Source organism: Idiotropiscis lumnitzeri, chromosome 3 (assembly GCF_059441095.1).
Source record: "Idiotropiscis lumnitzeri isolate Australia: NSW breed Sydney's pygmy pipehorse chromosome 3, RoL_Ilum_1.0, whole genome shotgun sequence".
In the NCBI taxonomy this organism is placed as follows: Eukaryota; Metazoa; Chordata; class Actinopteri; order Syngnathiformes; family Syngnathidae; genus Idiotropiscis; species Idiotropiscis lumnitzeri.
The window spans coordinates 18,871,001-18,887,044 of NC_142393.1; the positions used below are offsets into that span (position 1 = coordinate 18,871,001).

General features: G+C 39.3%; 1 protein-coding gene across 14 annotated transcripts in view; it reads left to right on the forward strand.

Annotated features, from left to right (window-relative positions):
* The window catches only part of LOC148340226 (neural cell adhesion molecule L1-like protein), a 60,728-nt gene that overhangs the window by 20,424 nt on the left and 24,260 nt on the right, over positions 1–16,044 (forward strand). For all 14 annotated transcript variants that reach the window (XM_088289626.1, XM_088289633.1, XM_088289634.1 and 11 more), the window contains 17 exons: positions 2,413–2,588; positions 3,164–3,272; positions 3,366–3,559; positions 3,651–3,773; positions 7,477–7,647; positions 7,910–7,948; positions 8,135–8,240; positions 8,336–8,517; positions 8,630–8,764; positions 9,215–9,355; positions 11,440–11,551; positions 12,944–13,110; positions 13,691–13,856; positions 13,932–14,056; positions 15,000–15,104; positions 15,462–15,659; positions 15,923–15,993. In XM_088289626.1, the coding sequence (XP_088145752.1) occupies positions 2,507–2,588; positions 3,164–3,272; positions 3,366–3,559; positions 3,651–3,773; positions 7,477–7,647; positions 7,910–7,948; positions 8,135–8,240; positions 8,336–8,517; positions 8,630–8,764; positions 9,215–9,355; positions 11,440–11,551; positions 12,944–13,110; positions 13,691–13,856; positions 13,932–14,056; positions 15,000–15,104; positions 15,462–15,659; positions 15,923–15,993 (2,226 nt within the window). In that variant the 5' untranslated portion in view covers positions 2,413–2,506. The remainder of the gene's footprint in view (positions 1–2,412; positions 2,589–3,163; positions 3,273–3,365; positions 3,560–3,650; positions 3,774–7,476; positions 7,648–7,909; positions 7,949–8,134; positions 8,241–8,335; positions 8,518–8,629; positions 8,765–9,214; positions 9,356–11,439; positions 11,552–12,943; positions 13,111–13,690; positions 13,857–13,931; positions 14,057–14,999; positions 15,105–15,461; positions 15,660–15,922; positions 15,994–16,044) is intronic.

The window sequence follows — 16,044 nt, forward strand, 5'->3', positions numbered from 1 at the left end:
CACAACATTTTATAAGACATGAAGCCCTTTTTTTCCATTTCAAATGATTATTTATCCAAAAGGGAACTTTGTGAGTCACAGGTGGATGTCACAAGTGGCTCCTATGTCGGTTGTCGTTTTGGAGTCAAATTGTATGTTAACAAGGATTAGTTGTGTTGCAGAGCAGCCGCAAGTACTTTTCATACACTGGCTTAGGTTGCACAATCCCGAAGACTTTAAGGCCGTGATCTGCCATGTGTTCAGGTGCTTGATGTGACTGAAAGAAAGGCTTCTTTTTTTGTTACAGGTTGACAGATCCACACGTAAATAAAACTTGATTTATGTTGTTTGGGAGTGCAATTCGTGGATTTGTGCACATGGATGTCAGGTGTCGGGTTCTGCATGATGCTGCGTTGTTGGGACGGACACACATTTAAAGGGAAGGCTAAAAGTCTCCTCCCCACTACTGTTGGCCCTCCTGGCACTGAAGCAGGTCTTTTTACTTTTGTATTGTAACTGCGGGTGGGTATGAATAATACAATACATGCAAGACTAAGAATAAAATAATCTTAGCATGTTATTACAGTGTTAAAATGTGTTTACTACACAGGAACAAAACATCTAACCAGCATTGTTTTATCATTTAATCCAACAGAAGATAATCACAAAATGTCTCTTTTGTATGTAATGCTTTCTCAATTTGTTTAATTGATTCTAAATTCGAGTAGCTTAATCTTGAATCGAGTCAACACCAATTACCACATTACCCTGCATCGCTAAGAAGGTGTAACACATGCCCACTCGCATCTTTACAAGTCGCACTCAGTCATTGTTGGACATCCCAGCCTTCATTCTTCTGATAGCGGGATTAGCTGCAGGGCAAAGCCATTTGGCACTGCCAAGGATGCCGCCACAGAGTCAGCGCTGTGAGAACTAAGCCGTGAAACGCCGGTGGGTTTAAGCCAATTTATAGTCTGATACTTGGATCTAGCCATGGTAGCAGACAGCAGCTCAGCCTTTGTGCCAGTTGGGTTTACTGTAAGCATGCCATGTCACCAGACAGGAAGCCAGGGGGAAAAAAAATAGGGTCATCTGTAGACAAGTGTTCTTCAGCGTTGTTCAACAACATTACAAAAATAAGGTACATGTGAGGTTAACTGGCTTATGTTCACTGGATTTGTTTTGCAATCACAAAGGCCATGCCTACACGGACTTGGAATCTGAATCGCTTGGTGGAGGAAAATGCTCTGAATTAGTCCTAAAATAGCAATGAAACGCGGTCCAAAATCCAGATCCTCATTTTCCAAACTTTTCTCCATATGTGAATGAATTACTTTTGAGTTAACTTTAAAAATCAAGTGTGAGATTCAGGAATAACTCTTTGGGGGTGTAATATATACTTCCTTTTCTTTATTGCCATGACCATGCGTGAAAAGAAGATTCAGTTTAAATGGTGTTATTGAATTACCGAGTTAGCAGGATCACATTAAAAGTACTAGCCTGGTTTCTATGGAAAAGGTGCAGATGGATGAAATAGTTTCGATTAAAGTCTGCTTGGACCTGGCCGGCCATTGAGACGGAACCACCACGTCCATCAGGTATCGGTGCATTGGAAAATATTTGCTGTTTGTGGCAGCACAGACACAGTTTGTATTGCCGCGACCGTATTGCCCAGCACGTTCTGATTATTTTCCATCAGACCAGGGTGGTCTTGTCTTAGGACTGTGATAAAAAAATAAAAAAATAAATTCTTTTGATTGGTGAAAATCGACTTATTCATCACCTGCGGCTTTGATATGTGCTTCAAATGAATTTTTGTTTGGACTTATACTTTTCACTTTCATGCTGTTGGTGTGGACAAATATTTGTTCACTTTGAAGTCAGACAAATATACACTTTTGTAGAATTCATTTTCAAGTTACTCATTGAAATCACACGTTTGTCTATCGCTCATTTGTGCTTTTGTTCATGTTGTTCTTGTTGCTGAAACTGAGTACACTATTACAATTTGTACTTTAATAGAATCCTTGCTGCTAATCCATTTTTAATTTCTCAAAACACACATTAATAAAGCATATCATTATTTCCCTTGGGGGAAAGCTTATTTAGAAAAAAATATCAACTGCCTTAAGAAACCAGAATAGAGCTTTAATAGGATTTCTCCGTAAAAATCCCTGAGAAGTAGGGTGACGTGATTAAATTTTTTATGGCATTTAAGTCTTATCGATGTTTTTCTTTTGTTTTGCCTGGCAGTTAGTCGTCTTGCATAAATTGCTATTTATAGATCTGGTTTTAAACACTGCCACCTTATTCATTTGGTGAGAAGCAACTCTCAATTTGAGAAAAGCAAATGCTTGCAATTCCATTATTATACTTTTTTACTCTAAGTGAACTCGACTTACCATGACCATGTTTTTCAATGCCGCTCTGCAGGTCTGCTGTGCCTTAGAAAGTCCAAGGATTGCCAATTGATCTTCCTCAACACATCTTCTGCAACACCTCAGTGTCCACTGACCAGCGGAGGGTGATGAGGCTGGCAGGGAGCCTCCAGTTTGTCCTGTTGCTGGCTCTGAGCACCGAGGCCACAAGTCTCAATATCCCGCCTGAAGGTAGGCGAGTCATTAGAGGTTAGCTCGCCATTAGTATGGGAAATATATTAGGAAGATCCTTGGTGGGCAATCAGGGCTAGCAAGGCCTTCTCCGCTAGACTGGACAGCATCAGCACTGACCTACATTTAAAACCTAAATTCCAAACTGTGTTCTACAAAATTGTATTTATTTATTCCCAACAGTCAATTCACTTCATTTTGTAACTTCATTGTTTTCAATGTGTGGATGGTAGATTTTTTTTCTAATCAGATTTCAGCCTTTATGTTTTGTCATGTCAATCAAATCACCATATACTAGATGAGAATTTTTTTTTTTTTTTTTAAATAGACCAACTTCTAGCAGGCCAGTAATAATGTCAGCATTTTTCTGTCAACTGGCAGTCAGGTCAAAACTTATAACCGCATATTTTGTGATCCGTGCACATGAATCAGCATCTCTGGAGTATAATGCATTTATTAAATTTTTTAAATATTTTTTCACGTTGTTAAGCTCATTTTGATTGTACATGAATGTTAATGTTGCTTTTGGTTGATATTATCGGCCTTTTCATTGCGTTTCTGTCCTCTATTGACAGTGGAGCAGCTTCCTACTATTGTGTTTCACACAACAGGGCCCATAATTGCCCTTCCTTATGACAACACGGTGACTATCAGGTGTGAAGCGAGGGGAAACCCTCCCCCAGAGTAAGTGACAATATTTTTATGCTAATATTTAAAAACTGTGAACAGCTGTATCATTTTCAATTCACCATCCTGCCTTTTGTTCTGCACGAGCAGATACAGATGGACGAAAGATGACCTCGACTTTATCCCTCCCCAGCCTGCGATAATCAGAAGTGACCAACTTGCCACAGATGGTACTTTTGTGCTTCAAAACAAGAGCCTTGCTCGATTTCAGGGTAAATATCGGTGCTATGCTTCCAACAAACTCGGAACCGCCATGACGGAGACAATTGAGCTGATAGTACCGAGTAAGTAATTTTCACTGTCAAAGTTTAATTGTTATTAAAAACTTCAGACAAATGTATCCAATCTTATTTGTTTCCTCTCGCTTTGAATCAGGTATGCCAAAATTTCCAAAGGAGACAATTGAACCAATTGTTGTTGAGGAGGGAGAACCTTTCGTCCTGCAGTGTAACCCTCCGGAAGGCGTTCCCCCGAGAAAGATCCACTGGATGACCATTGGTAAGCTCACAATTGTGTCTGTCATTTACAGTGACCAGCCACAACAACCTAATGATGAGCTGTATCAAATATCCTGCCTTCAAAAAAAATTTAATTTTCAGTTTTGATTGACACTGCCGGGGACCTATTATTTTTTGTTGATTATTGTGTTGGCAATGGGGTACATGCTGTACTAAATCATACTAAGAGCTTTGTCTAGTTTTGGTTACCTCAAATGCGGTGGCAGATGGTGGAGTTTTGCCAGGGGCGGGGGGGGGGGGGGGCGTTATAAATGATTCAAATGGTTAATATATTGAAATATTGGAAACTGGTCTCAGCATGATGCAATACAGCAGGCATGGGCAAACTACGGCCCGGGGGCCATATACGGGCTGTTAAATGTTTTAATCTGGCCCGCCCAACTTGAAAAAAATTAAATGAATAAAGCTTGTTCATGTTTTATTTTTTTAAATACTGTGGTGTGTCAAAGACATATATTTTGTTGTAATGCTTTTGTTCATTATCATTTACAATTGAATGTATTTTTTTTTCTCCAATGAGGTGAGGTGACCAAAACACTCCATTCATCTGCTCCTGTCAAATTTTAGAACCCATTGTGGCCCACCATTCAAAAAGTTTGCCCACCCCTGCATTACAGTTATACACCACCATAAACTAAAAAACTATTGTGTAATTAATTGTTGTCTCTGTGCCAGTAAAATATTTAATACGGCTCTTATATCGGATATCATGCAGAAAGAATGGAGTGTTGATCATATTCCTGCTAGTTTGAACATGCAAAACATGTTTGGTTTGAGGCTAAACCTTTTATGAATTTGGCACACGTGAACTGTGGAGTTGGTTTGCATAAGTCTTCTATATTGACAAAAGCAGTGGGAAACCTGGTTATGAGCCATCTAAAACGTGGAAATGTGGTGTTGACGGCTCTGTTGTAACTATAAAAACTTCTAGTCTTCTGAGAAGACTTTTTACAAGATACTTGAGTTCGTCTGTGGGATGTTGGACTAGAAAACGGAGACCTATTGCTCACCATTACTGTTGTGCTTTTAGGGGTCATCCACTCCAAATACATCCAAGCATGCCCTAATAGAACTTGTTCTGTGAAGTGGATACGGGATAGGGCCTTCTTCACACTGTTCATGTAAAGTTGGGAGTCCATTATTGGCCAAAAAGGATATAGTAGAGCTGGGAGGTTAATCAAATTGTAAATGTGATTCCGATTTTTGCTTCTCATGATACAATCAAAGAAATGGTTAATGTGCAGAACTGCGCGGTGGTCGTGCAAGTTACCCACGAAATGAAAGTGCCCTGAATGTACCATGTAGAAACTGTTTAATGACACAGTTGGACTTTACTATAAAACTAAACACAAAATAAAATTAATTACACAAATTGTTGAGAAAAATACTATCCATGTTTTGTTTTAAAAATCATCACCAGTGCTAATGTTAAATAAAGTTGATATAACATCCCGTTGACATGCTAAAGGGAATTTAAATCAGCATTGTCCTCCGGGGGTGATATTACCTCAATCCTTCAAATAATGAATATCACACAAAAACGCTGTAGGAACACACACACTCACATGCAATTAAAATGATAAAGTCAAAACCACATATTTGTCCCAATTTGTAAAAAAAAATGTGATATCAATACAGCTCAATTGTAACATTCTTCTTCTACTCTTCTTATGTCATTGTAAATGTGTATTCCATGCATTCACGGCACCACACTGCCCCTTTCCTTTATAGCTATTGTTTTAGCATGTTCTTATTTTAATTTGCTACGCTTTCAATTTCCGGTCTTTCAAAAAAACATTTTACGTTAAATAAAAAGACTATAACAACAAAATAAGATATCAATTCATTCAAAGAGAAATAGGGGAGATGCTTATTCTCGATTTGAATGTGTGCAAAAACTCAAGGCACCAAAGTGGATGTAGTAAAACGAAAATGCAAGACGCTAGAATTATCATGAATAAAGTGTTAAACGTGCTGGGATAAATGAGCATTCGGCTATGGTGATAGCATTGAGGCCATTGTTTAATTTTAGTAATTCAATAAATACTACAGTTTGAAATCAATGAATAATCGCAATTTTAATATCAAACAAAATATCCGTGATTATTATTACCGCATAGTATGGCAACTTTCAAACCCTCTGTGCGGAAAAGAATGATCCTCACCTGAGCTTACCTCACATTGTGCCCGTTTTCCAACCTCTGCCAAAACAAAGTGATTTGTTGAACAAAAAGGTGACCTCTGTTTTTCCCTAAGAGGACTGCGCTGTCTGCCTCTCGAGACGCCCTCAAACAGATGACAGAAAATAAGAACTCAAAAGAAGTGCTCGCTGTGCTTTTCTTTTATATACGACCCAACTGCACAAGAATAGACGCTCAGTTCTCCCAAGTGCCATGGAACATAACTCTGCACTCAAAGTGTTTTATGAGTTTGCTTTGTCTATTGACTTAAGCAATGACTTAAGGCTATGCTTTAAATGAGACTGTAAATGAAGCTTCAGTGACCCGAGACATAAATAATAGGGCTGTGTAAACCAGCGCACTTGCAATAGGAGTTCACTGGTTCCATTAAAGTACACTTTCCATTGAAATCAATTATATGAGACTACAAACACCAAAATTTAACGCGCCTAAAAAGTAGGGCAGCATTTTGTAACACAAAGAAATACAGGTTGCTGTAATATTCAGAACTTTGAGGCAATAGCGTAACCAGACATTTTGCTCACCTTTCCCTGACATTAGCAAATTTGGCTGTGCAGTTCGACACCGCCACCAACAACTACTATGTTGTCTGCCTTTTAAATTATCATAGTACATTCCTAAACAGCTAGCTAGCCATTCCCTGGTAGTGTCAGTAAATGCGGGGATTTCTATGCAGATTCAGCAAATGCAAATAGAAAAAGAAAGCATTGAGTTTGCACAGGAAGGAAGAAAAATATTCATCTGAATCCACATTCTGGACTCTGCAGAACACAGCATAATTTTTCATTTTATTTGGTGATGATGGTGTTGCATTTCATTGAATAGTCTAGTGTTAACTCGTACAGGCTGTTACAAAGTGGATTTATTAACCCTGGTTTTACAAAGTAAAGTACAGAAGCACTATAGTCGCAAAAGTCTTTATGTGGGTCCAGAGTAGTACTTGTTCCAGGTTGATCAGATACACGTTTCACTCACCATAATACATTTTCAGGTTCTTAGTACTGATAACCGGTGAGGAAGCAGGGGTGCCTGTCCTGTGGGGTATAGCCAGATCATAAGGCCAAGTGGCACTTGATTCAAGTCTGTGGATGCCATTAACCTGGTTGACCTGAGACTTAATGTTGATTTTAAGCTAAGCTCCTCCAATAGTGTTGATGCTCCCTCCAAGTTGAAGGTCTAAAGCTTTCAAGTGACGCATCGCTTGCATCCAACAACATTTTAGCACTCAATGTATGCAGACAGAATATGTTCCAAATTTGATTTTGAGAAATAAAAAACATTGAGTTTGGCTGCATGCAAAAATAAATAGATAAATAAAAATATGAATCCTGAAAATTGTGTATTAATAAATGTCGTTGATGTTCTTTATCCCTTTCAAGACTAGCTTTTCGATGTTAACGTTTGAAATTGTCAAAATATTTGCATTTGTCATTCTTGGTACCAGTGTTATGTTACTTAGAGATATGCCCACTCTTTTTGCAGGTCTGCAGCACATTGAGCAGGATGAGAGGGTTTCCATGGGCACTGATGGCAGCCTCTACTTCTCTCATGCCTTACAGAAAGACAGTCGTCAGGACTACTGCTGCTTTGCTGACTTTCTCCGCATACGCACAATCGCCCAGAAGCCTGCTCTGGCAGTTGAGGTCAAGCCATGTAAGGTGTATTGGCGTTTGATCAAAAATGACTCTAATATGTGCACGAGACAGAATTGTTCTAGAAAAAAATCACACAGACAAAGTGTTTGAACATAGGACACTTGGATTTTTTTTTTTAATTGCCTATACCAAAACGCAGGGCTTGTCCTGTCTCGTTTGTGCTTCAGACTGTGAGCTTTGATGGGTTGTCAGGCTGTTTACATGTGATAGCTGCTGAAACTACTGTATATTCTACTTAAAATATTTCATTTCCATTGCAGGGACACCAGAATATGAATCTGCTGACAGCAGCGATGTCAGTGAGTAATCCCTCTGCCCCACTTGTTTTATCAGATCCACCAAAATATAGACGTGTCACATGGATGCTTCTTTTGAAAATATGAAACAGTTCAGCTGGGAGTTGAAAATAGCTTTTGCTGATATGACCATTGATATAAATTATGCATAAAAGTAAAGGGGAGGGGGGCACTCTATTGTGTTGGCAGGCCCCCCTGTGAGAACACCCAGCCTTCTGCTGCCCTCTGGTGTCCAGACAGAGAAAGTGCTGCTGAAAGGAGCAGAACTTCAGCTTGAATGTCAACCAGGGGGAAAGTAAGGATCAGTACTGCACCCGCATTCCTGATAACATTTAGCCTCATATATGTCTGTCTTGACTGATCATAACATCGAAATGTGCCATTTTGCAGTCCCACTCCGAAGATTGAATGGATGAAGATGGGAGACTTGCTTTCACCTCGAGCAAAATTTGACAACTTTGGAAAATTATTGACCATCGGCGCAATTGAGGAAAGTGATGAGGGAAAATACATGTGCTCAGCCAAGAACTTAGCTGGAAAGGCTGTCCACTACTTTGATGTAATAGTCGAAGGTTAGTCCACATCAGGTGCTCATTATGGAGGAAGCACACTGTGGGCACGTTTGTTTTGACTCAATTGATTTAACACAAAGCAAACACGTCTCTTTTTTTCAACATCTCCCAGAGCCGCCAAAGTGGCTGACAGAGCCGCCTCATAGCCAGTTGACTGTGATCGGCTCTGATGTGCACATCAAGTGCTCGGTCAGCGGGAAACCACAACCAGACATAATGTGGAGAAAGAATGGACGCATTTTTGAAGGTGAGTGACGGAAAGGCATGCTTTCATGCATCTGTTTGCACGTCAGACTTTGTTGTCAAACAGTGAGTTCAAGATGACAAGCAAGCATGTTCCTTACAGCAGAAGAGACGATCATGACTAGTATTCAAAAACCACAGCACACACTAGATTTAAAAATTGAGCCCTGAACATTAAGTGGCCAAGGCAATTGCTTCCAGTTAGGTGAACAAATTTGGGGAAGTCTCTATTTTCTATTCCGGCATGGCTGCACCCTAGTGCAGACGGTTTGTTGTGGAAGAACATGAGCTACCTGACCTCAAGCCCAACAAACATATGTGAGCTCAACTAGAACTGAGAGTGCACAAATAATCTTCTGGATGACACATTTTTAAGTAAAAAAAAAAAAGAGTTAATTTCGTTGAGACATACTGGTGGAGCGTTTATGGGAATGATTTAATAATTCTTTTTCAGATGATCCCTTGAACAACAAACGAGTGCTTGATGACACATTGGTCCTCCACAATGCCACGCCAGATGACAGCGGTGTATACCAGTGTGAAGCAGCTAACAGACATGGCGTAGTTCTGGGAAACATGAACATCATGGTCATGAGTAAGTAGGCTGCTTAGTAAAAAGCTGGAGATCTAAATCAGAAACGGATTTCTTCGCCATGTCATGTGGAATTTTGTTCTTAGAGTTTGTGTCTCGTAGTATGATGTAAAAAAATCCACTATATTGTATCAATACCACACTGACAATGAGAGACATCCTGCCGCTCATTCTCGTAGATGTGTAATTACTAGGGATGTAACGATTCACTCAAGCCCCGATTCGATTTGATTCAATATTCTATTTATTTCTTTATTTAAATTGCTGCCACGTTTGTCTCTGTGCACTCATGTGATGCTGCAGTGATGCACAAACGAAATACGTATTGATGTTTAGCGCAAGCATCTAAATGTTTTTTGCATGGAACCAAAAATATATATACACTGGGCCGAGTTGCCCATGCTGAACTTGCACTATTGTTATGAAACCACCTATAAGTACTAAAAGAAACACTTGTAAACATATTTGACGTTTCTTGAACACTAATCCTTTTATTTTAATTTGGAAGGGACTGAAATCATATTAATAAAATTGAGGAAATGCACTGGGCTAAAGAAAACTAAATTATCACTTGAATTGATTTTTTTATTTTGTTTTTATTCAATAAATACAAAACGTTTTGTTTTGCTTATCTAGTATGCATAATATCATCTGCGGTATGTCTAAAAAAATAAGAGGGAAAAAAGAGAGAGGGAGAGAGAGAGAGAGAGAAAACTCGGAAATAGCATTGCTCAACCAAATAGAATTGTGACCACATCTATTTGTAGAACCCATTTTTTTCCAATATTTTTTAACACTGTCAATTTGCATATGTTAAGGACCAAGGTATGTTATGTTTTATTGCTTCGTGTTGCTACCAATGGTTTGAGGCAAATGTGTCGTACTTTGGGTGGTGAAATTTCAGACTCCTTTAACGCAACACGGGGTGTGCGGTCGCAAATTAGCACTTGTGCTTTAGCTGTTTCGATGTTAATCACGCGTATAAAAACTATCTTTTGTTTTTTTAACACACGTGAGTTCACTGACTAACGCCGCCACAACCTACAGTAGACGTAAGATTATGTTATCGTACCAACATGGGACATTGGGTGCGTCGTTCCATTTGACGTACATGGTAACCTGTGCGTGCTAACTACAGCTGGCTATGTCAGAAATAACAGTCGCTGTTGTAAATTAAATCGGGCGTCAGCCGCAACGTGTTTACTTTATAAATGCTCGCTTATCACTTCTGTGTTGTTTTGAAAGGGAAGTTTACATCGTATTAAGTATTAAGTAATTGTGCGTAGGTGTGCAGTTTATTTACTTCACCTGCATGAGAGAACGGCTTTGGTTAACATGGCGTTGCGAATCTTTCGATCCTTTTATTTTTTTTTTTAATATCGATTCATATTTTGACCTGTTATATCGATACTAAATCAATTTTCGATTAATCTTTCCATCCCTAGTAATTACAACAAACATGTTTGCTGGGATCACATGTATGGCCCAACCTCGGGGGGTTATGATTTATTTTTGCTACACTATTGTACCATTGTCTTGCTAATTTACATCCAATTTGAAATTGCCTCTAAAAATATTGTATTAATTTTTCCTATTATGCCCTTCATTTCGCTTTAATAGCTTTTGCACTTTCCCTTCAAGTTGTTATTGTATTTTTAAAGATTCAATTCTGTGATTTGATCTAGCAACATCAATTGTTTTCATCTTGACTGTTTTATTTCCAATTTACATAAACTTCATAAAGATGTCCTTTACACCTTTTAAGTAATTGTGTATCATTGTAGCTTTGAAACAACAATCGCATTTTTAAAAGAAAAGATTCACACTGTATGTTTCTCACGTATGAATGTCATCCTCTCTTGGAATGAATAGTTCCTGTGTATGGAGGTGCCAGTGGAACATAATTGCTTCAGTTTTAACAATATTGCAGGTCTGGAAAAAAAACAAGACAAAGAAAGCTGCCACAAGATGACTGAAAGTCATCAAATTAACATTGAAAGACAAATAAAACTAGTGATTGATGGTTTTGTGTGCATCTTTTAATCCAGCACAAACATGCCATTAGTAATTTTCCCCTTCACTTATAGATCTGGCTCCTCTGATCCTGACTGAGGACAACCGCGAGTATGCAGTGATACGTGGCGACGACGTGGCCATGAATTGCAATACTTTCGGCTCGCCACCTCCCACAATCTCTTGGTAAGAAGCACAGGACTGTTGGTGAGAAATTTCACAGAAATGACACAGAAGAACCTGACACATCATGTGGCGTGATTTTTTCTTTTTCTTGAGGGGTCTTAGTCATAAATAAACAGCCGTGAGTGTGACTGAGGGAAAAAAAAAGTGTATAACTACACCGTGTGAGTCAACTCTTCAATACACAAAGCTTCAGGTGTTCACGCTACGCAGGCGTCTGTCTCTTTAATGAGATTATCCTCTTTCCATCTGTCTCTTTAATGAGATTATCCTCTTTCCATCCTCAAAATTGGGGCTAATTACATTCTATTAATGAGCATTAAAGCTGCTTCATTTGCTTGAAAAGGGATCTTATTCCCTCTCGATACACTTTTTGGTCTTACTCGTTTGAGTCTGGGGATGATACACTTAAAAACTTTACTGGACTGAGAAATAAGCTTTGTGAAAGTGAAACGTGCAGCAACGAAAAAAGACTTCTGACTATTCTGGTTTAGAGACAGCTAACAGATATTTGTGCAACATGTAGTAATTTGATCTCAAAATGACTGCCTCACGGACACCATTCAGTAGCCAGATCATTGTCATGGGAACCACCAATTAAGTGTACTGTCAACTGACAAACAATTGCAGTTGTTACCAACTAGAGCTGGAGCGGGAGTTGTGCGGAAGACTCTGCTGGGATATAAATACTCACCAAGGTCTCAAATAAGAGCAACTGTGACTTTATATAGCACAAATCCCGGCATCAAATATTCTTTCCATCCTGTATCTACTACACTCATTGCGCTCATTAAGTCACCTATCCCAGCAGATGTTTGCTGGGGGTCGAATAGACAAACAACTGCTCCAGTCACATTCATACCAATGGACATTTTAGCTGCCCTAATGAACCTAACATGCATGTTTTTGCAATGCGATGCAAAGCCAGAGTAAGTTGAGAAAACACACACACAAGTATGTGGACAACGGGCGAACCACGGGGACACGTTGCTGTTGCACCTCGGCTGTGAAAAATGAAGCAATGCTGTTAGTCGACAGGACTACACATACAGTCGCAGTGTGTTGTCTATATGTGTTTAATGGTTGACCAGTCTTGTGTGTACCTTGCCTCGCCACCAAAGTCGGATGCGATAGGCTCCAGCTCACCCTAATGAGGATAAGCACTATAGAAAATGGATGGATGGAGTTGCAATTACTACAGCTCACAGTCTTCTGGGGAAACTTTCTTTAAGAAGTGTAAAGTATCTGTCGGAATTTTTGTCCCTTCATCCAGAAGGAAATATGCGGTATTGTGAACACTGTAAAATATTGCTTTTAATTTAGTTCTGCATATTGGAATTGGTTGTCAGATATGCAGCACCGACTGTATATGAAAGCATTCTTGCTCTCTCTCAGGGCCAAAGATGAGACTCCAGAAACCATTGAGGGAGAAAGATTTGTTGCCCTTCAGAACGGGTCGTTACAAATCTCCAGTCCGGAGAAGAAAGACAGCGGCGAATACGTCTGTGTTGCCGATAACAGCGAGGGCAAGTCATCTATCACGGCTGTGCTGGCGGTAAAAGGTATCACAACAAAATAAGAAAATTGCTTAAGCATGAGTAGACAAGATAGTTCTTAAAGGGCCAATCACAAATGATGACAAATAAACCTATTACCAAGAGTTGTAATGGTTGAAGTATATTAGTAAATTAGCCCAAGGATGACAGGGATTTTGGAAGGATAATGCAATGGAATTCACACCGAAGGGTGGTTTGTTTTTGTTGATGAAGTGCATATAACAGGGCAAGTAAAATGTATGGGATGTAATTACATACAATCACTTGCCAAACATTTTAAAACACAGAGATTTTTTTTTCTTTAATTGAAATTTGTGTTTTTGAATGTCTCATTTATTTATTTATACTTTGACGGTTCATTTCATCTTCAGTAATTTAGGATGTGCTTGAACTAGTTGACTTTCAGGACAGCTACAGTATATTATATTTGTAAAAATAGAAGCTCACTGCTAAAGCTAGGATAGGTTCCACCTCTCCTAAAAATAGAAAAATAGATGGATGGATGGAAGGAAGATGGTTGAATGGATGGATGGGTTGCACATTTGCATGGCCTTATAAATTATCCTCACTGGCTTTCTGTTGCTAGACCCCACACACATTGTAAATGGACCTCAGGACATGCAGGTCATCAGTGGGACCACAGCCCAGTTGTCATGCCAGGCCGAGTATGATGAAAGTTTGCAGGACTCCTTTGAGGTGGTTTGGATAAAGGATGGGGAACAAATGAAATTTTCCACAGAAGACCATTCCAGGTTTGCAGATGCAATAATGTTTTTCTATTGATTGTGATCATGTGTATATTTCCAATTGAATGTTTTTATGTTCAGGTACTTTGTGGGTGATGGCATGCTGCAGATCATGAACGTGAACCTGAATGACGAGGGGGTATACACTTGCATGGCCAGAACGCATCTGGATGAAGACAGTCGTACTGCACTACTCACAGTGCTTGGTAAGGTGCTCATGTTCGTAATACTGTACGTACATGATGATGGGTCATGGGTGGAAAGGATGGAATTGACGGTGAATTCACAACATATTCCAAATCTATGTTTGTGCACTGACAGCATTAATGCCCAACAGATTGTGCCATTTTGTTTCTTGCTTGAATGTATTTTATAATGCATACAGAGCAGTAATTCAGTTCATACATCCTTATGATGCTGTTCTTTTTTTTTTTTTTTTTTTTTTTTTTGAGGAGTACCATATATTTCCCGGACTATAAGGCGTGTATATAAGCCGCAGCAACCCTTTTTTTGGGGGAAAAAGACAAACAGACCCCCCCAAAACACGATACACAAGCCGCAGCAGGCTATAAGCCACAGTTTTTTTTTCTAAGTTGAAAAGAAATTGTTGTTTACTGCATGTCCAGAACGATTTTGTACTGTGAATGCACATAAAGGTACATAAACATATTCTTAAAACAGTGCCTTTTAACACGGCAACAACTTTGCTAATTAAAACAGAACAGACCCAAGAGAAAAAAAAAAATCAAGATTTATTTAGCGTATTTTCTGAACTATAGAGCGCCCCTACCGGTGAAAGAAAAATCCGCAGAAAATCGGCACTGTTGTATTAGCCGCATGGTTCAAAATCTAGGAAAAAAATTGCGTCTTATAGTCTGGAAAATACAGTAATTTCCCTTGTTAGCACAAAAACATTGAAATTATCTTAGTGCCTGAGAACCCCACATATGGTGGCCTAAAAGGGAAAAAAGGGTGTTAAATAAAGCACTCGCTTATAAATATGAGAGAAAACACTTTATTTATTTATTTTTTATATAGGAGGTAGCCCAACTAAATTGTTAGTTCCTTACAATGTACTATCCATATCTGACACTTCAGATTAATCTTTCATTATTTATGTTGAAAAATTTATGTTGCCTTATTTTGCAGATGTTCCTGACGCCCCGCAAAACGTAGAGATAAGTGAACTCAAGAATCAGAGACATATCCGTTTGGCTTGGGTACCTGGCAGTGATCACAACAGTTCCGTAATAGGTGAGACAAAGCTGATGTGAATTATGGATTCCATTTTTTTCACTCCTGTTCAAAGACACTTTGTAGTCTACTTTGAGTAACCAAATTTGCATTTACACTGGGGAGCATACACATGCCGGACTAAACCATTGTCCCTGCATGAAAACGACGATGCCCCCGCTTGTAGGCCAATTATCCGAACTTAAATTAAATCACCACTGTCTTTGTGATGAACCACAATTGTTGAACCACATATTGACCCTTCATTAAGATAATACATGAGAAACAGAACGCCCATATATGATTTCACAAGTTCAAATGAGTATGCGTGTGATGCTGATTAAATGTGTACCGCCCTCATCTCTTGCATGAATACAGAATTCATTGTGGAATACGAGGAGAGCCAATGGGAGCCCGGCAAGTGGAAAGAGCTCCACAAAGTCCCCGGTAACCAGGCAACAGCCGAGCTGGCACTCTACGGACATCTTAACTATCAGTTCAGAGTGTACGCAGTGAATGCTGTTGGACCCGGGCCCCCTAGTGAGCCCACTGAGCGCTACAAAACCCCCCCAGCTGGTGAGGCTCACTCACTCACTCTCGCACTTGAATCCATGCTTTTCTGCTCTGATTAAGTTTTCTCGGTTCTTTTTAAATTGTGTGACCAGCCAGAATTACATACTCATACTGTACTTCTGCAGGAGTAAGCTAAGTTACAGTATATCTTGGAATCTTTTAAAGAAGTTTGAATCACAGCAGTTTGTTGCAACCTGTACCCGACAGTAATGTGTGTGCATTATTCAGTGAGCAATAATCATCATGTTTTCAAATACCATTCAAAGCACCTGATAGGAACCCAGAAAACATTAAAATCCAAGGCCACCTACCTCATCAAATGGACATCAGCTGGGAGGTAAGATTTTCCAAGACTCCAACATTTCCGTGTACTGAGATCCAATCCAAT